The 20,884-nt window shown below is 40.3% G+C and overlaps 1 protein-coding gene across 2 annotated transcripts in view; it reads left to right on the forward strand.

The window, feature by feature from the left end:
* The window catches only part of PIR (pirin), a 113,142-nt gene that overhangs the window by 22,831 nt on the left and 69,427 nt on the right, over positions 1 to 20,884 (forward strand). For both annotated transcript variants that reach the window (XM_023198948.1, XM_023198947.2), the window contains exons 4-5: positions 12,936 to 13,019; positions 17,675 to 17,881. In XM_023198948.1, coding sequence (XP_023054716.1) covers positions 12,936 to 13,019; positions 17,675 to 17,881 — 291 coding nt within the window. The remainder of the gene's footprint in view (positions 1 to 12,935; positions 13,020 to 17,674; positions 17,882 to 20,884) is intronic.

Genomic DNA, 20,884 nt, shown 5'->3' on the forward strand with positions numbered 1-20,884 from the left:
CTATTCCTGTCAACCAGATAAGCTAATAATATACGCCAATGTGTAGTGGGGATGAGGACTTTCTCTAGAAAACATTTGTGCACCATTCGAGGGGCCCATGAGATTTAAGAGTGCCTTAAATCAAAAACATAACTTTCTCCTCCACAACACATTCCCTAGCTGAAAGGAAATTAAAATAGTGAGTGCACTCATGAGTTTAGAAGTGGAGGCAGAGGACTTTCAATTTGCATGAAAGTTAGAAAATAATTAAGGAGGAACAAGATGGGTATAGTTGAAGAAGCTTCATGTTTCGAGGCAGAAGCTATCCCTTCTAACAGAAGGATCTGGGAGGGCTTCAGGGAAAATCTGGCCATTTAGGAAGGCCTTAACCAATAAGTAAGATTTGACTCTCTGGATAGTGGAGGTAGAGGTGAAAGGTGCGGTATGGGGATCTAGTAGAAACAGTGAGTCGTCTAATTGGGCTTACAAATGGGATGTGGAAGGATGGGAGGTGGAGGAGTATTATGGGGTCTAAAATTTTAGGTTGGGCCATTATTGGAGAAGGACTTCAAAGCCCAAGCTTGATCTCTAGCTATGGATGAATGAACAATATTTCACATCCTGAAACTGTCAACTTAACACAATTATGTTAAAATAAAAACATCTTTAGCCTAAAAGTTCTGCTTTTTGTGGAGTGCTGTCTATGTCAGTGGTTCTCAACTGCAGGGGATTTGTCCGTCTGGGTCACATGGCAATTTCTACACTTGATCTTAGCCAAAAGCCTGACAAGCGACTCATTTGGCAATTTCTGTAGTCATTGCTGAGTGTCACAACTGGGGAGTGCTACTGCCATCTAGTGGGTAGAGGCCAGGGATGCTGCCAAACCTCCTGCAGTGCACAGGACAGTTCCCACAGCAAAGAACTAAAGCCTGGTCTGTAGGTCACATGAGGGAGAGTAGAAATTTAACTGAAATATTCTTTGAAAGTAGTCCAAATAAATTCCCAACAAATTTCCCTATACACCCCACCCACACACCACATTGCAATTACCAACAAAAACCATTCTTGTCTTAAAGGCTGCATTCCAAGAGTTTTTAAGTAGAAAATTTGAGTGTTGTGGAGGTGGGGGGCTGGGGGTACCGGGCACGGTGGCTCACGCCTGTAATCTCAGCACTTTTGGAGGCCGAGGCGGGTGGATCACCTGAGGTCAGGAGTTCAAACCAGCCTGGCCAACATGGTGAAACCCCGTCTCTACTAAAAAATACAAGAAGTTAGCTGGGCATGGTGGTGAGCGCCTGTAATCCCAGGAGACTTGCTCAAACCCAGGAGGTGGAGGTTGCAGTGAGCTGAGATCACGCCTTTGTACTCCATCCTGGGCAACAAGAGCTAAACTCTGTCTCAAAAAAAAAAAAAAAAAAAAAAGGAAGAAGAAAAACTGAGGGGGGGAAATGTAATAAAGACTATAAGCCAATCGTTAAAACATTATTTTATGTCATCAAATATAAAATAAAGCTTTTCAAGTGAAACGAGAAATAAGTCCAAAATAAATTTACATAGATCACTATATGATAAAAAGCTTCATGCAAATCGTCCACATTATTAACAAAGCTACTTCAGAGTCATCCAATCAATAGACTCTTAGAATCACAGGCCTAACTGCATGGGATGAAACTTGAAGGAAAGTTGCCATGCAATAGTATTAACTGCTGATTTATGAGAAGCTTCATATGTTGATACATTACCTGTAAGCCTCACAACAACTTTGAAAAGTAAGAATTGTTATCCCCCCATTTTACAGATGAGGAAACTAAGGTTCAGGGAGGCTGTGACTTGTGAAATTCACACAGGCCATACAGAGCAAGATTTGGTGGGCCCATATGATCCCAGGCCCACATTTGTCCACTCTATTTTGCTACCACTCTTTCTGGAACAAAGTTCCCTTTCTATATATCTGATATTTTCTCAATACTTTGGCACATTCAGATGATTAAAAGATTTTTAATACCATTAGAAATGAGATTGTACAGGTGACATAGATCATAAAACTATGAATAAACACCCCATACTCCTTCTGCCACTCACTTACTGTGGGACCTATGGTTTCATGGTCCAGGGATCTGAATTTTCCTACCTGTAAGTGCAAAATAGTGCTCGCACTTGTCCTCTGAACTTCTAGTATAATGAGAAAATGGATTAGGTTGATTGTACCTGGTTATGTAAGGGCAATCATTTACCTTGCCTCTTATAGCTGCAACACTGTTCATGATGTAGTGTAACATGATAATTAATTCATGTTTTAGTTGCTTATAACTGACTACAACCTAATTTTTCCCTCTTTCCATATACATTTTCTTCTCACCCCACTTTAATTTTTTCCCCCAAATTTCATCTTTTTAAGAGTCACCTGGGAGGATTCCTCCTCCACAAATTACTCCCCCATTCCTCTGGATTCTTTGTCACAATCAATCTTTCCTCTAGATTCGCTTGTACTTCTCTTTAGCTTTCATTTCTCTTGTCTGCATATTTTAGTGGTTTATCTTCTGCTAGAGTGGTAGCTCCCTGAAGGTATGGAAGCAATGACCACTGTGTTCCTTCTAGGTAATTCCTGACTTCCTGTTTGTGAGTTTGTAATGACATTTTATCTTGGGTGGGCCAGAACGAAAGAAAGAAAAAGAAAGGGGAGGGAGGAATGATTAGCAAAGTAGTGGGCCTTTCCTGGAGATAAATTTATTTTATTTAAAAGATTGTTCTTTATTCAGATATTGCTATTCTTCCTTGTTTTGGTCGTTAGAATGGCCTTTCTTTTATAAAATGATGACCATAGTAGATACTTTTTACCTTTCACAATCTGAATTTAAAAGTTGGCACCACCACCCACCATTGAGGAGCATTGTATAAAATACTTCACCAGTACTCTTCACAATTATCAAGCTCATGAAAAACAAGGAAAGAGTGAGAAACTGTCACAGATGGAAGAAACCAAGGAGACATGATGACATGGATCCTGGACCGAAAATGGATATTCATAGAAAAACTGGTGAAAGCCACATCAGTGATATACTTTAGTTAATGGCAATGTATCAATGTTGGTTTCTTAGTCTTGGCAAATGTTCTGAGGTTATGCAATATGTTAATGGCAGGAGAAGTTGGGTGGACTCTCCATACTATCTTTACAATTGTTATGTAAACTTAAAAATTATTCCAAAATTTAACTTTTATTTTTAAAAGACTAAGGAAGGCAAAAAATTGGCATCCCTCTCTCAGACCCCTTTATTATAAAATGTTTTATTGCCTCTTGATGTCCAAAATCCTGGGGCCTGGGGCCCGATAACATCAAGTATAATGATCACACTCACTAAAAGTTTGAGAAATTGTATCTACAGTGAATTGAATCAGGGAATCATAATAATAATGTACCCATAACAATGTGTCAGCTGCTTAATTAAATATTGTAATTAATTTTAAACAAAATATTAAAAGGAAAATTGACATGAGTCTCTCAAACCTATTCCTCTGTAAGACCCCTGTGAGTCCCAAACCTGCCCAAAACCATATGTACAAACAAGTGTATTCAGCCACCTCATTCTTAGGTGTCTGCCTTAGTAACTTTCAACTGGAGACTGTACTGAGCAGAAGAACTTCCCTCTACGCCACAACATAGCTGATCCCTCAATGACTAGGTGGCAACCTGCCACAGTGACACACAGTCTTTAAGCAGAGACAACATGCATGTGCTGCAAGACATATTTAGTAATCAGTGGATCTATTGGCAAGACATAGATCTGGTTTGGTGAGGTTTGATTTTAGGAAAAGAATGAGCACGTGTCATTTGTGTCAGCAGAGGGCTCTCTTAAGCAACAGTAGTTCTGACTACCCGTTTTCTCCCTTAGGTACAGAGAACACTTGTATGTGGAAATTTGCGTGATCATAGAAGTTAGCAAACCATTCCCTTCAGGCCCCTTCAGTATAACGTGGGAATTAAAACACCGGAAATGAACATCTTGAGCACAGTTTTGCCAGATGTAGGTGGTGCCAGTTAAGAAGTTGGGCTGCTGATTACATGGAGACCCAGGCGTAGCTTGTCTGAAGAGATATCCCAAAACATTTATTCCTGGTCTGGGTTGGAATGAAAAGGGACATTCCTGGTCCTGGGGTTCTAGAAGCAGCTGGAAGTTTCGCAGGGAGTTTGTAATTCAGCTCTCTTGAGTAGTTAGGTTTGGGAATATGATTATTATAGAACCCTGATGTCTGTGTCAGAAATGTTAATCAGAGTGAAAGAAAAAGATAGGTTTGGGAGACTTGAGAATGGGAACAACATAAAAAAATAAGAGACAAGTACGTCAGTTGTTCTTCTCTTTGTAGTTAGATGTTAGGTAGAACTCTTTGATATCCACACCAAAGAAGGATTTCATGATCGCCTCATCTCAGGATCCTGTAGCTTTGGGATCGTCCATAAACCTCCTCCTTTCACTCAGAAATCATGAGGCCTATTTTCAGCTTTGTGTATATTAGCAGTAGAACCCTTTCTTTGCCTGAAATAGCCAGTTTGCCTGAAGCCGTTGAAGTTGGCAAAGTCCTCTTGTTACCTGTGTGAAATCCTTGCAGTTCTGGCTCCTATTGCAATTGTCATGGGATTTCTCCTCTGAAACAAGCCCTGTGCTCCCAGCACGTATGTTACTGGCAATATGCCGTCAGCATTTGTGAGGCAGCGTGGGGGTGGGGGAGTGAAAGTAGTTTTATTCTCAGGGACAGAAAATGTTGGTTTAGATCCTTGTTCTGCTATTATTAACTGTAACCTTAATCTCACTAAGCCACGATGTTTTCATCAATAATATATAGGTGATCGCATATTTCCAGGATCAGATGCTTTGTAAATGCTGAAATGCTATGCAAATATAAGATCTATTCATCCATCCATCCATTGATTGATCAATTCATTCCTTAATTGAACAAATCTTCAGTGCCAGCTGTATGCTAGGCACCATTGTAGCTAAGTTAAAGAAGTAAGTTAAAAAAGTCCCTGCCTTCATGGGGCTTACATTCTCTTAATGAAGACGGGCAATAAATGAATAACAAATAATTACATAATATAGTGTCCCACAGTGAAAAAGCTAGGAAGAAGAAACAAACCATGGTAGGAGGATAAAGAATTGGTTGATAAATTAGACCAGATGGGCTGGTTGGAGATGGCCTTTCTTAGGCAGTAACATTTGAACAGAGGCTTGAGTGAAGCGAGGAGGTGAACTGTGAGACTATTGGAGGGGGTGGGGGGAACTATTCCAAGAAGCCTGAATGAGGATCCACGAATGGGATCTCTGCCCCACGGAGCTGTGGTGGCTGTGCCAACTCTAGAACTTACTCATCACCTGTTATGGGCCAGGTGCTTTGCACACATTACTCGCTTACTACTTATCACACTCGGAGACCTCACCTCCCAGGTCTATTCTGTACATGAGGAGACTGAGCCTCCAAGAAGTGAAGGGAGTTCACCCTGCATACCAAACCAGGTAAATGGCAAACCTGAGGTTTGCACCAGAGCCACAAAGCCCGAGTAGTTTTGGAGACAGGGCCACACCTGCAGGGGGCAGAGTGGCGGGAGTCTCTGAAGCACTGGTGCTTCTGCAGGGTAGTGGCAGGGACATGTAAGGCAGGATCTGGTAGAGCTTTCAAATACTTGGGTTTGTCCATTGGCTGAATACTTGAACTGTGTTGGTTATCTTTTCCTTTTTGTTAAAACCACCTTTTGGAACTTGTGAAGGTGTGTATGCGGGGTTGGGATTGGGTGAGTCAATTTAGTGGGGTGATTTTCCAGGTTTCTACTCAAGTCATGAAAACATTTTTATAAAATAACTTGAGTCCTTAATTGTATGGATTCAAATATCCTTGAAGACCAGTTAGCAGCTTCTATTATGCAATATGTTCCTTGCTGGCATCTCTCATCAGCCATGACCTCAACTCGTGTTTTGTTTTGTTTTTCTCCTTTTCCTACCAAGCCACTAGTAGACCCAAAAAAAAAAAAAAAAAAAAAAGCCACTATTTTAAAGCAAATGGAAATTAAAGGAAAACATAGTTTTCCCTATAATATAAACATTTAACGAAGAGGTCTTGCATCTTATTCCCAAACACTGAATGAGGTACTCACACTCTGCCTTCTAAATACCAGCCAGAAAGAACAAACTATATTCTCTCTTGCTTTGTAATTCTTCAGAATTAATGTATAGCTCCTTGAGGTGCACCTTTCCTAAACTTCATATGGCAAGTGACACTTCTCTTTCATCACTATTGTGTGTTTTGTCCTTCTGCCCCCAAACACAAACACACAAGGAAACAAGAACTGACAAGGAAGCAAAAAAATATTTAGTAAAGACCCACGGAAAGAATTAGAAGGGGGAAAAGAGGAAGCGGGACCAAGAAGCACATCAAGTGCTTTAAGAAAACACCTGTTTCAGATTACAACTTTCTTACTTAATTACACACATGCAACTCTTGAGTTTAAACATAACACTCACAATTCGTCAGCCACCCACGGCAATTCTCCAGGTGTTTGTGATTATGTAATACCCTAAAAAATCATCTGGATTGTGTCAACTCTCAGAAGTACTGCTTCAGTTTTTAAAAAAATCCTCTACAGACATTAATTTATATGTAAAGTCTCAGTCTAGCATTTACACTACTTAGCAAAAAAACAAATAAAAGGTTATAATAAGTAAAAGGTCAGTAGTTTCCTTGGTTTCTGATTTTTTTCCCCAAAGACTGAAAGTATGTTTTTTGCTTTAAGTAGTAAAAGGTAGGCATTTTGTATTCAATAAAACTTCATTGACCAGACTTCTCTAATTCAGATTTTATGATATTTAGGATAGGAGCAATGAGGTTTAACTGTATAACCAGGGAAAGGAACATCCACACTGCAAAAGTAGAGGAAAGGGGGGATAACTGTTTCCTGAATCTTTTTTAAAAAGTGTTGAAATTGCTTCCTAAAATCAAATTTGGAAAAAAAAAACCTTGATGTCCACTTAGATTTTCATCCTTAAATGAGTCATACGCACCACAATTTACTTTTTAAAGTTCCTTGACATAGTTTTAGATGGTTAGCAACCTGAAAGCCCTTAGGCTTGGATAATTGAAAAATATTTGGGGATGGAAAAGAATATGATTTGAAAGGGACTCCTTTGAGAGCCCAAAAGGGAGCTTCAGCCCAAACAGAATGGAGATTGCCTTTCTCATGCAATTATTTTAATTAAAAATGCATGTGCAGCAGGAAAAGCAAAGCAATTCTAGACACCACCCCTTATACTTTGGCTGATGGTTTGAAATCTGGAAGCTTTTGTTTGTCCCCTTAAATTTTTAAGCTTTGTATTAGATCCTAAATGCTTTGTTCCTATTCTGACATAAACACTCTCTGTAAAAAATGCAGGTCTTTCCCACACAGTAGCACATGTTCAAGTCGGAGCTGCATTGTCCTACATGTAATATGGAGTTACTCTTCTGATTCTTCGTGTTTCCCCTTGTGTCTCACTGCCTTTCTATCCAGCCCCAGTTCACCTAAACGGGGAACAAGATACTCATCAGCATCTATGTAAAATAAACTATACCACTTACTTTCATCCACTGATTAGTGGCAGCATCTTTGTTTTTTCCAAAATAAAAATGTTGCTTTCATTGTATAAAAGCCAATTCATTATTACAGAAAATTCAAACTATCAGAAAAATGGAAAGAAACATATCTGAAATTCTACTCTCTGGAGATGACCACTGTTCACACTGTGATGTATGTTCATCCAGACACCTCCATCCATACTAACACAACTGGATAATTTTATTTAAATGAGTCCATTTAAATACATTGTTTTATTTGCCCCCTTTAAATAGAATGGCTGTTCTGTAACCTGCTTTTTCAATTAAATAATATTTCTTTTTTTTCCGTGTTAATAAATAAAGATCTATATCACTTTTTAACAATTGCGTAGCATTCTCTTATATGGCTACACTGTAATTTAGTTGTGTTACCTATTAACCTATCATCCAGAATGTCCCTGTCTTTTGCTATTACAGTAAATATTACAGAGAATAGAATTGTGCAGAAAATCATGTGTTTTTTTGTCTCCTTAGATTTAAATCTCAGACGTGTACTATTTGCATTTAAATCCTTCATCTATTTGGAACATGTTTTTGTATATAGTGGGGGATTACTGTCTTTTTTCATATGGTCATTTGTTCCAACATCATTCACTGGGAAATACATCCTTGCCCCACTGATTTGAAATTGCTACTCTCATATATTAATTTCGCATACAAATGGGTCTCTTCTATCCCTGTGCCAATGTCACATTGTTGCCATTACTATAGCAAGCTCCCAGATGGGGATTTTAGACTTCAAACCTAGAACCTCTCATTTTTGTAGCCATCTGCCTATGGCCTGCTGGGGTAAAGGCCCTGCCTAGGCTATTCTGTTCACAGTATACCTCAATGATATTGTTCTGCAGGATGAAACGTGGAGAGTCCTTGTGTCAGCCAGCCCTGATTTGCACTGTATTACGTGCTCTATAAATATTTTGATTCAAGAACTGGCATCCAGTAAAGTTAGCTCAGGAAGAGGTGAGTTTATTATAAATCTGCAATATAAAACGTCAACAACATGACAGTAGCAAGGCTTTTATTGCTTTTAGTTGAGGTATTAGGAGGCATAATAAATACTAACTTGTTCTCCCAGCCTGAATTCTCAACCAATTGAGAAGATAAAGGAATAAGAAAGATGGCAGACAAAAATATCTTTATTTCGGATAAAGCTGATATTGGAGAAGGTAACTTATATCTGCAGGCAGGTGGGCTTCTGAATACTGCACCTGGAAATAAGGCAGACTTACTCAGATCTCACCAGCTGTGCTAGACCCCTGTTGGCTACCACCACAGGTGCTAGTCTCTCTCATGGAGACAAAGAGAGAAAGCACTTGCTTTCTGTGGGTGGGCTCATTGTCAAGAGGAGGAAGAGAGGAGGGGGCTTGGCTCTACAAACTCAATTTCTACTTTCAAATCCACCAGTCCTACTTACTGTATATCTTCCTCATGAGAATATAAGCTTCATGAAGACAATTACTGTATCTGTCTTCTCCACTTTTTTTTTTTTTTTGAGACGGAGTCTCGCTCTGTCGCCCTGGCTGGAGTGCAGTGGCCGGATCTCAGCTCACTGCAAGCTCTGCCTCCCGGGTTTACGCCATTCTCCTGCCTCAGCCTCCCCAGTAGCTGGGACTACAGGCGCCGCCACCTCACCCGGCTAGTTTTTTGTATTTTTTTAGTAGAGACAGGGTTTCACCGTGTTAGCCAGGATGGTCTCGATCTCCTGACCTCGTGATCCACCCGTCTCGGCCTCCCAAAGTGCTGGGATTACAGGCTTGAGCCACCGCGCCCTGCCTCTTCTCCACTTTTTTATCTCCCAACACAGTACCTACAACATTGTAGGACTTCAGTGAGCATTTGTTCAATGAATGTTGTTGGTGCACTTACCTTCTCAATATATTATTTTAAAGTTATTGTATCATAGCTTTTATATATTTGAATGGATATCTTATGATTATGTCAAATATACAAATGTGTAGGGCAGAATAATAACCATTGCTATTTAGGATTTTTTAAAACAACCTTTTGAATTTTCATATAAAAAAGACTAGTTAGGTCTACTTTTTATGCCTTAGGATAAAGCAAAAACATAGACTACAAACACAATCTGGCTTTGACATATTTGGTGAGTGCTTGTATAGAGGAGGAAATAACAATTTTGTTTGTGTAAAACAGCAATATCTGATGTATATGCTGAGAACTTCATAAATATTTTCTCTTCTCTTGCCTCCTGGGCATTTTTTGTTTTTCTTTCTTTTTTAAATCTTATAATATTTCCACTCTGTTGTTTATTTTGGATTTAGGGATTTGTTGGTACAAAGCATTGCTTATTCTTTTTAAGTACTGATTTAAATTGGTTTATTTGGTTGAATATATTTGAGTGAAAATTAGGTCTGGCTACATAATTACAAAATATGTTGGGATTTTAGTCAGAGGCTACATTTTCTGGTTCACTCATTTAATAATAGTTAATAAAATTTTGAAGTACAGTATCCAAGATTAAGAAGGATAAACACATTAAGTTTTAAAGAAAACATTGAGATAGCTAATATACAAAAATTCATCCAGTAATGATAATGTAAATGTTAGAACTTGTCGCCCTTAAGCTTAAGTTGGGGAGCCACACGTGTTTTGCAGATAAACATGGTTTTGCACATGCCTTTCAGAACTGTTTAGGCTGATTGGTATTTCTTGAAGGAGTTGCAGATAAATTTCCCAACTGCATACAAAATGGATGTCGAATCCAAATAGATTATACAAAAAGAGCCCATGTCCTGACACACAACATTTTACGCTTTAAGTGCTAAATTATATATTTCAAATAACAATGTTACCATGTTCCCGAGGTAATTTTAAATTCTTGCTGATTATTTGATATCTTTTAATCTTTATTTGCTAGAATAATCACAATAGCCTTAAAATGAGAAGTTTAGAGTTGCTTGATTTTTCCCTTTAGTAGAATAATGAAATAAGAAGGGTTTAATTTTCTTCTGCTTTTTAGAGTTGATGCGATTCTTGTTCTACCAAAAGGTACTGTGATTGCAGAAAGTCCTGGGAACGTTTTTCTATGTACACAAAATGCCTACCATAGTTGACTACTGCTTTTCAAATTCATTCTCTCTAAATCTGTGCTAGCAAATGGAATTTTCTGTAAAGATGGAAATGTTCTATAATCTGCACTATCCAATATGATAGCCATTAGCCGGATGGGGCTTTTGAGCACCCAAAATGTGGCAGGTGCACCTGAGGTGCTGAATTTTAAATTAAATTAATTTTTTTTGTTTTTGTTTTGTTTTGTTTTGTTTTGAGATGAAGTCTCACTCTTGTTGCCCAGGCTGGAGTGCAATGGTGCAGTCTTGGCTCACTGCACCCTCTGCCTCCCGAGTTGAAGTGATTCTCCTGCCTCAGTCTCCCCAGTAGCTGGGATTACAGGCGCCTGCCACCACACCCGGCTAATTTTTTTGTAGTTTTAGTAGAGACGGGGTTTCACTGTGTTATCCAGGCTGGTCTTGAACTCCTGACTTCAGGTGATCAGCCCATCTTGGCCTCCCAAAGTGCTGGAATTACAGGCGTGAACCACCACACCCAGCCAATTTTATTTAATTTTAATTAATTCAAATTTAAATAGCTACGTGTTGCTAGTGGCTACTCTATTGGGCAGCATAGAATTTCTTTCCACTTTTAGATTTAGTATAGACACGTCCCTGGAAAAGTTGACTTTAATTTATATGAATTCATTTAATGTATTTTAGAAACATTTATTGAGCACCTAGCAAGTTTGTGTGCTTGGTGTCAGAAATACGTTTCCTTTGGATTTCCTGAGGCAGCTTTTTGGCGAAGGTGTGGAGACCTCACATATGTCATCCCACACACCTGTGTGAACAAGCCTTGGTAATAGGGACCCTGCTGGTTCAACAGGAGCTGTCTCTCTTTCACCCTGATCTCCAGGGCCCACCATGCCAGGGCCATCATCTGCTGGGCTGAAGAGGTGAGTGGCAGCTCTTTTCACTCAGCTGTGAGCTCTGGCAGGCTCAGGGATGCATCTGCCAGGAGGAAGGGGCACCTAGGTGAAATTCTCTCAAAGACATTTTATGGCTAATGTGGCCCAGTCACAGAGATTCTTTCTCTCAGTTTACTCCACTTAGTTGCTCCTGATACTTTTCTCAACAAATTTTCTGTGGAAAAAGCAAACACATCTTCACAGCTACCCAATACCTACTTTTTCTTTTTCCTTTTTTTCGAGCTTTATTGAGGTATGGTTGACAAATAAAAATTGTTTATATTCAAGGTGTACAATGTGATGATGTATGTATACATTGTGGAATGATTACCACAATCAAGCTAAGGTATCCATTACCTCACATAGTTACCTATTTTTATGGTGAGAGCACAGAAGATTACTCTCTTAGGAAATTTTAAGTGTACAATACTTACTATTAATTCTAGTCACTATGCTGTGATTTAGGTCTTCAGAACATATTCATCTTGTCACCGCAAGTTTGTACCCTTTAATCAACATCTTCCCATGTTCCTACGTCCTGACCCCTGGTAGATATCCTTCTACTCTGTTTATGTGAGATCATGCGGTATTTGTCCCTCTGTGTCTAGCTTATTTCACTTAGCATAATATCCTCCAGGTTCATCTGTGTTGCTGAAAATTGCAACATTTCCTTCTTTTTTAAGGCTTAATAGTACTCCATTGTGTATATATATCACATTATCTATTTATTGATCAACAGATACTCTAGTTATTTCCATATCTTGACTATTACGAATAATGCTGCAATGAACATGGGAGTATAAAATAACTCTTTGAGATAGTGATTTTATTTTGTTTGGATATATACCCAGGATGAGATTGCTGTGTTGCATAGGAATTCTATTTTTCATCTTTTGAAGAACCTCCATATTCTTTTCTATAATGTCTATACTAATTTACCATCCCACCAGCAATGTATAAGGATTCCCTTTTCTCCACACCCTCACCAGCACTTGTTTTCTTTTGACTTTTTGTTAACAGCTGTCCCAACAGATGTGAGATAACGTCTCATTGTAGCTTTCATTTGCATTTTTCTGATGATGTTGACTACCTTTTCATATACCTGTTGGCCATTTGTATGTCTTCCTTGGAAAAGTGTCTATTCAAGTCATTTGCCTATTTTTTTTTAAATGAAAAGGCAACTCACAGAATGGGAGAAAATGTTTGCAAACCATATTATCCAATAAGGGATTAAGTTCCAAAACATACAAGGAACTCATACAAGTCAGAGGGAATAATTAAATAATAACCCAATTTAAAAATAGGCAAAGGATCTACTTTTTTTCCTGTTTGTTTTTCAAAGGTATCCTACCTCCTGGAAGGGGGCAGCATGGCCCATGAAGACTTCTGTGGACACACTGGTCAAATGAAGCCAGGAGATTTGCAGGTATGGCCAAGGACAAGGAATTGCTGGTGGTTTAGTAGTTTTTGGGTGCACATGCTTGATCCTGCCCACTTCCAGTATATTCACCCTTTCCACACTCTCTCTATTATATTCTTGACTTCTCCCTTTCTACAGATTATTTTACTCAGCCTGGAAACCACACAGGTCTCTTATATTCTTCTTTCACACTTTCCTTGACCCCTCAATCACTTTTTAGTTCCCACCTAGTCTTTTTCTTACATTTCTCAGATGTTAGACCTAAAACCATAAAAACCCTAGAAGAAAACCTAGGTTATACCATTCAAGACATAGGCATGGGCAAGGACTTCATGTCTAAAACACCAAAAGCAACGGCAACAAAAGCCAAAATTGACAAATGGGATCTAATTAAACTAAAGAGCCTCTGCACAGCAAAAGAAACTACAATCAGAGTGAAGAGGCAACCTACAGAATGGGAGAAAATTTTTGCAATCTACTCATCTGACAAAGGGCTAATATCCAGAACCTACAAAGAATGCAAACAAATTTACAAGAAAAAAACAACCCCATCAAAAAGCGGGCAAAGGATATGAACAGACACTTCTCAAAAGAAGACATTCATACAGCCAACAGACACATGAAAAAATGCTCATCATCACTTGCCATTGGAGAAATGCAAATCAAACCACAATGAGATACCATCTCACACCAGTTAGAATGGCAATCATTAAAAAGTCAGGAAACAACAGGTGCTGGAGAGGATGTGGAGAAATAGGAACACTTTTACACTGTTGGTGGGACTGTAAACTAGTTCAACCATTGTGGAAAACAGTGTGGCAATTCCTCAAGGATCTACAACTAGAAATACCACTGGACCCAGCCATCCCATTACTGGGTATATACCCAAGGGATTGTAAATCATGCTGCTATAAAGACACATGCACACGTATGTTTATTGCGGCACCATTCACAATAGCAAAGACTTGGAATCAACCCAAATGTCCATCAGTGACAGACTGGATTAAGAAAATGTGGCACATATACACCATGGAATACTATGCAGCCATAAAAAAGGATGAGTTCGTGTCCTTTGTAGGGACATGGATGCAGCTGGGAACCATCATTCTCAGCAAACTATCGCAAGAACAGAAAACCAAACACTGCATGTTCTCACTCATAGGTGGGAATTGAACAATGAGATCACTTGGACACAGGAAGGGGAACATCACACACCGGGGCCTTTTGTGGGGAGGGATAGCATTAGGAGATGTACCTAATGTAAATGACGAGTTAATGGGTGCCGCACACCAATATGGCACATGTATACATATGTAACAAACCTGCACATTGTGCACATGTACCCTAGAACTTAAAGTATAATAATAATAATAATAATAAAAGTAATCAGGAATGATATGCCAACTTCCTTATCTTTCATTCATTTTGCACTTACTGAAATCAGATTTGGCCTCTCAGTAGCCCCTTCCAAATCTTTACTGAAGCTATTCAGATAATGGTCACTTGTGATGTCCCAATTGCCAAATTCAGTGATTGTTTCAGTCCTCATCTTTGTAGACCACTCTGCTGCATTTTGCAGGGTTAGGTGTTATCACTTAAGACAATGACCTTGAGCCCTCCATCATCCTAGTCTTGTCTGAGATATGTTACAGTCAAAATCCCCCAAAATACTTGGATCATATTTGCCAGTTTTGTAAGTCAGAACTCTATACCAGGTACTTTCTGGGATTTTATATATATATGTTTTGAGGAATGATAAATTCACATATTTGAATCATAAGATTTCAGTGAAAGTGAAATTTAAAGACAAAAAAGCAAAAGAACAAAGTCATGGCAAAAAGTCAATAGTAACCTCTCACTGGAGCAGAAAACGAAATGAAGACTGCTTACAAAGCTAGATACGATGACTGGAAATGTCCTGTTCATGGAAGTGGTGACTTCTGCCATCTGCACCATGGAGCTGCCTAGCAGCCATACGTGTGAGGCATTGGTCAACACTTTTTCTACCACTATAACTTCACATTGATTAGGATGATGATTGCATAGTGTCTTTCAGTTTATTCAGAGTTTTCATATGCATGATGTCTTTGCGATAAGTATTATTATTATTATCATTTTGAGACAGGGCCTCACTCTGTTGCTCAGGCCGTAGTGCAGTGGTGCATTCACGGTTCACTGCAGTCTCGACCTCCCCACCTCAAGCGATCCTTCCACCTTAGCCTCCCTAGTAGGTGGGACCACAGGTGCACAACACCACACCTGGCTAATTTTATTTTTTTTGTAGAGATGGGGTCTCGTTATGTTGTCCAGGCTGGTCTCAAACTCCTAGGCTCAAGCAATCCACCCGCCTTGGCCTCCCAAAGTGCTTAGGTTACAGGCATGAGCCACTGTGCCCAGCAAAAAGAAGTATAATATTATTCTCATCTCATTTTTTAAAATGAGGAAATGGGGATTTAAAGATGTTTTTAAAAACAGATACCCATGGCCTCAGAGCTAGTAAATGATGAGGATGGAAAGAGAACCCCGTTCTCCCCTTCCAGATCCCATATATAGGCCATTTTAAGTAAGGTAGTACCAAACTAGCTCATATCTAAAAAGGATAACCACGGCATTGAAAATACAAAGAAATGAACTTTTAAGGGAAAAGGAAAATGCTTAAAAATGGGAAGATGTCTTTGAGGGGCACCAATAGCTATCATTAGACAGAAGAAATGCAGCATAAGAGGGTGTTTAGGTATACCTTATACTGCACTAGCGCAGGGTCAACACATTTTTTCTATAAAGGGCAAATGAGCTTTGGGGGCCATATGGTCTCTGCTGCCGCTACCAGACTCTGTCACTGCAGCGTGAAAGCAGACATAGACCGTATGTTAATGAATGGGTATGACCATGTGCCAATAAACCTTTACAGAAACAGGTGGCAGGTTAGATTGGGCCCCCAGGCTGTGGTTTGCCAACTCCTACATTAGAAGGTTTAACAAGCCTTTTCAAATGGGAGTAGAGGGAAATCTAGACTTCATAGAAGAAAAAAAATCTTTAAAGTATGCACTGGCCTCCTTTCAGATCCTTCAACTAATAATGCTCATTCTTGTCTCAGAGTCTTTTTCACATGCTATTATCTCTCCGTGGAATCCTCTTCCTGTTCCCCTTCCCCTGGCTAATTCTTACTCCTTGTTTGGATCTCAGTCTGAAGACTGCACCCTCACATAAGCTGCCTTGAACTGAGCAGGACATTTCATGTGCTCACAGAACCCTGTGATTCTTTGAAGTGCCAAGCACAATTATAATGGCAATAATGATGCATGACATTGTTTGTTTAAGGATTATTCCCCCGACGAGGGCTGTGTGGAAGATGCTGTTGATGGCCTGCCTCATAGCCCCTTGGCCCAACTGTGAGTTCAGGTGGTGATGGTCCCCGTATGTGTGCAGCACCATCTCAACTGCTGCTACTCTGTCTGAGGGCTTTCTCCAGCTCACGTATTGGGCAGACCATATGTGTCAGTGATGTAACACTCCCATGGGAACTCTTGGTCAGTGAAGGATGAGAATTGGAGTCTAAATACCCTAGCTTCCCCTCTTCTCCATGCAGCACTTTGAAAGCACGTATATGGTTCCAAGTGGGATTGAATTCCAGATGTCCACAGATGTAACCTTGTCATTAACAACTCTTTTTGGCTTTCTCCCTTGCCTCACTCTCCCCTACTCTCTCACTTGTGCTTTCTGCGTCACTTTCCAAATAAACAACCTGCACATGTCTTTGTCTCAGGAACTTCTGTGGGAGAACTCAAACTAAGACAGGAAATGCATCTATGATGTTCATACCTTCATCTCCAGATTCCAAGATTTAGGCTTTGGGGCTGGTCCCTAATCTGCTCTTAATAAAGATATGAACAAACACTTGAAGAATCTGCGCAACAGTGGAGGCAATAATTGTTTCTCCAAGTAGCGGGGGTTCCGTTACTGGAAGTGAGCAAGTACAGACACAAGTTAACCACCCACAGTATAGTGGATACTGGGGACCTCCAAATGTATTTTTAGGCCCACATATTTATCCTCCAATGTCTAGGAACACTGGCTGCTGATGGCTCACAGCTGCTTCCCTCCCTAGGAACTGCCCTGCTTTCTACTTGGGGATGGCCCACAGTCAATGGTTTGCTGATGTGGGGATGTAAAAACTTGGGTCACATTGTCTCAAGCTGGGACAATTCTGAAGGTTCATCTCAACTCCAGAGTTTCCTGTTGGATTGGCTAAAGCCTCTGTAGTAACTGCATTGCTGGTCGGCTTCTCCCCCTGCCAAATCCTGCTTTTTTCACTTCTTAAGTTGTATCTCCTGAGAACACAGCCCAGTATACTATCTTCCTGCAACTCCCCGTCTTAGAGCTTAATCTAAGACTCAGGGATGTCAAAGAGAGGATTCTTCCATTCGTGGGAATTTCAGTTCCGATGTGTTGATTTCAAGTGAGGAAGCACAGAAAGCATTTGCAAAACTGGAAAGGGCCCCAGCAGTTGTCACTGATGTTTATTATTCCTCTCGATGCCCCGGGGCTCTGATAGCAGCACCTGTAAGATGCCTCGCTGCGTGATGGTGTTTTAATTGTTCCACCTGTAGACTTATTAGGAGCTTGGTTACATTTCCTTTTTGTTGGTTTGGTGTTTGCAGTGGATGACTGCGGGCCGGGGCATTCTGCACGCTGAGATGCCTTGCTCGGAGGAGCCAGCCCACGGCCTACAACTGTGGGTTAATTTGAGGAGCTCAGAGAAGATGGTGGAGCCTCAGTACCAGGAACTGAAAAGTGAAGAAATCCCTAAACCCAGTAGGAATGGTGTGACAGTTGCTGTTATTTCTGGAGAAGCTCTGGGAATAAAGGTAAGCCAGGCTGTTGTGTCTATTTAAATTGAGGCGTGCAGTGACATAAGGCTGGCCCCTTCTGGGTTGTCAGCTCTCACTAGGTTTACCAAAATTCATGTCCCATGGGATGGACTTGAATCATAGGTGTCAGAGTTAAGTGCAACCTAAGAAAACTCAGAAATTGTTGCTGCATACAAACCTATAGAGTTAGGAAAATTACAAGAAAGCAAGCTCATATAAAGTTTGGTCAAGAGCAATTTTCAAAGTATGTCTTAATATGTGTGCTGATTTAGCCTAACTCCTTTCACTTATAGTGCAGTTTTATGCTTTAAATTATAGCTCCTCAGTACAGCAAGGTTGCTACCTTTAAGAAACAACCAAAAAGCAAGACCAAACTCCACTTCACAAAGATTTATATCAATTACTTATGCTTAACTTAGTAATGTAAGTAAAGCACACTACTACATTGCAGGAAGTTTATTTTTAAATTTTAACTTGACAATTTGTCTAACCCATACATGACATGCCCTGTACATTCTTTTCAACTGGAACTTTAAACTATTTGGGTTTATAGTCTCACCTTTTTGATCAAATAAAGTAAATCAATTTAAGCTAAAGATTATGGATATATTTGTGGGAGGAAAGGGGTGGGGCAAACGCCATGTTAATTGCACACCAGAACTGCTTCTGGGGAGGATAAGATTCCTCACACCCACCAGTCTGGGGTAGTGGCAAGCTGGGTAGTGTGCTCTCTTAGGTGGGGTTTCCCAGAAGCAGACCCTGAGATGAAGATTCCCATGCAAGTGATTTTTGAGGAAGTGTTCCTAGGAGAACAGTAAAAGGAATCAGGACAAATTAGGGGAGGAAGTGAAGCAAGGCTGCCATCTCAGGCAAAGTACTGAAGAGGGTGGCTTTACCTTGATCCTGCAAGGCACTTTGGAGGATCAACGTGCCTCAGAGATGTCCGAGCCCATCCCTGGCAACGGAGCTGGACTTTCATGCTCCCTTACCCAATGGTCACTGGTTATAGCCATTAACTTTGAGGTGGAGGCACAGAAAGGGTTAAAAGGGATCTGAAGGGATCTGGGAGAAGCCCTGACATCGGTTACTACACATGGAACCTGGCACTGAGTGAATCAAGATAATGGGAGTTACTCTGCCACTCTCCCAGTGCACAACCAGCACTTAAAACTATTTAAAACTAACTTCTGTAAATTTTATTTTTTTGATGTGCACCATCAGGGATAATGGCTTGGCAGTGGCTACTAACCAGCCACTCAATGGGATGCATGGGATGGTTAACAGATTGGTCATGGTTGGCCAGGTGCAGCGGCTCACGCCTATAATCCCAGCACTTTGGGAGGCCGAGATGGGCGGATCACGAGGTCAGGAGATCGAGACCATCCTGGCTAACACAGTGAAACTCCGTCTCTACTAAAAATACAAAAAATTAGCCGGCTTGGTGGCGGGCGCCTGTAGTCCCAGCTACTCGGAAGGCTGAGGCAGGAGAATGGCATGAACCTGGCAGGCAGAGCTTGCAGTGAGCCCAGATCATGCCACTGCACTCCAGCCTGGGCGATGGAACGAGACTCCATCTCAAAAAAAAAAAACAAAAACAAACAATTGGTCATGGCTATTGGTTGGGACTTACCAGTTTTTGTATTTCCTGAACTATAACCAAAGTTTTACTGTTTTTTTTTTTTGTTTGTTTTTTTGACCTCTACCCTGCCTAGGTATATGGATTGTTTTGTTTTGTGTTTCTAATGCAAACAAAAGTAATTGAATACCATACTTTGCCATTGGAAAAAACCCTTTGTTGTGTTTCTGTGACTCGTTCGTTCCTGTTTTGCTGAGCATTGGTCAGTGAGTGCCCTTTGCAGCTGTTTGTGAAGAGTTTCCTTCCCTTGAGCTCTGCAGAAGCGGGTTAAGATCCTGTGAGGACTTCCTGGTGTAGCAGCAAAAGATACTGTTGGGTATAGTGTCAGGCAGAGCGGTCTAAAGGGAGCTGAATTAATACAGATATGAAGCTGCTCACTGCATCTCACATGGTCTTTTCCTTCCCTGTTTCTAGGACTCTGAGGTTTTAGGGACATGCCTTTAGGGGATACTGAGATGGACAGTAGAGGGCAAGAAGCCCCCTCTGCTTCAACCAAAGCACAAAACTTTGCCCAATTTCATATATTATAATTGTCCATAAGATTTGATTTAGAAAAAGAGTTGAACTGTTGGCAGTTCAAAAGAGAAATCAGACCAGTGATTTAGTAGATTAGCAAAGCCAGTGATATCACGGATCCTTAGAGTTTACAGCTACTTCTCATTTACAGAAATTGTAAGGCAATTTAAGGTTGGAGCCAGTTAAGCACTTTCAAGCAGCAGACCATGTGGTCTTGTAATCACAGCCAAGGATAAGAGACCAGAGGTAATGTTTCAACTTTGTAAAATAATGTCTTAGTATCTGCCAGCTTCTGTTATTTCTTTTTGTTGAGTAAAATCTCTGAAGTGAATTATAGTCTCCTAAGTAAATGATCAGTCCTTCTTATGAGTGAATTTTAATAATAACGCCTCTTGGAACTATGGGCAGCATTAATTTAGATTTCAGGAGGCAGCGTGATGCAGTGGTTACCAGCATGGACTCTGGAGATAGAATGCCTAGGTTAGAATCCTTACCATGAACTAACTGTGTGGCTTTGGGCAAGCCAGTTAACTTCTCTGGACCTCAGTGTCTCATCTATTAAATAGGGTTTTTTTGCGAAGATTAAGTGACTTTTTATACATTAAACTCTCAGAATAGTGCCAGACACATTGTAAGCACCACATAAGTGGCAGTTATTGTTTTGATTAGTTTATGGTAACTTGAACAGGAGCTGGGCTGAGATTTATGTCTGCCATCTAAGCTAAAGGGATTTGCTGTGATCTGGGAAAGGTGATTAACCTGCACTCAAGAGAGGACACCAGTAAGAGTCATTTTAAAGATGAGGAGCAACTGGCCATTTCTTTGTGGATCTCATAAGAAACATCGTT

This window comes from Piliocolobus tephrosceles, chromosome Y (genome assembly GCF_002776525.5).
Source record: "Piliocolobus tephrosceles isolate RC106 chromosome Y, ASM277652v3, whole genome shotgun sequence".
In the NCBI taxonomy this organism is placed as follows: domain Eukaryota; kingdom Metazoa; phylum Chordata; class Mammalia; order Primates; family Cercopithecidae; genus Piliocolobus; species Piliocolobus tephrosceles.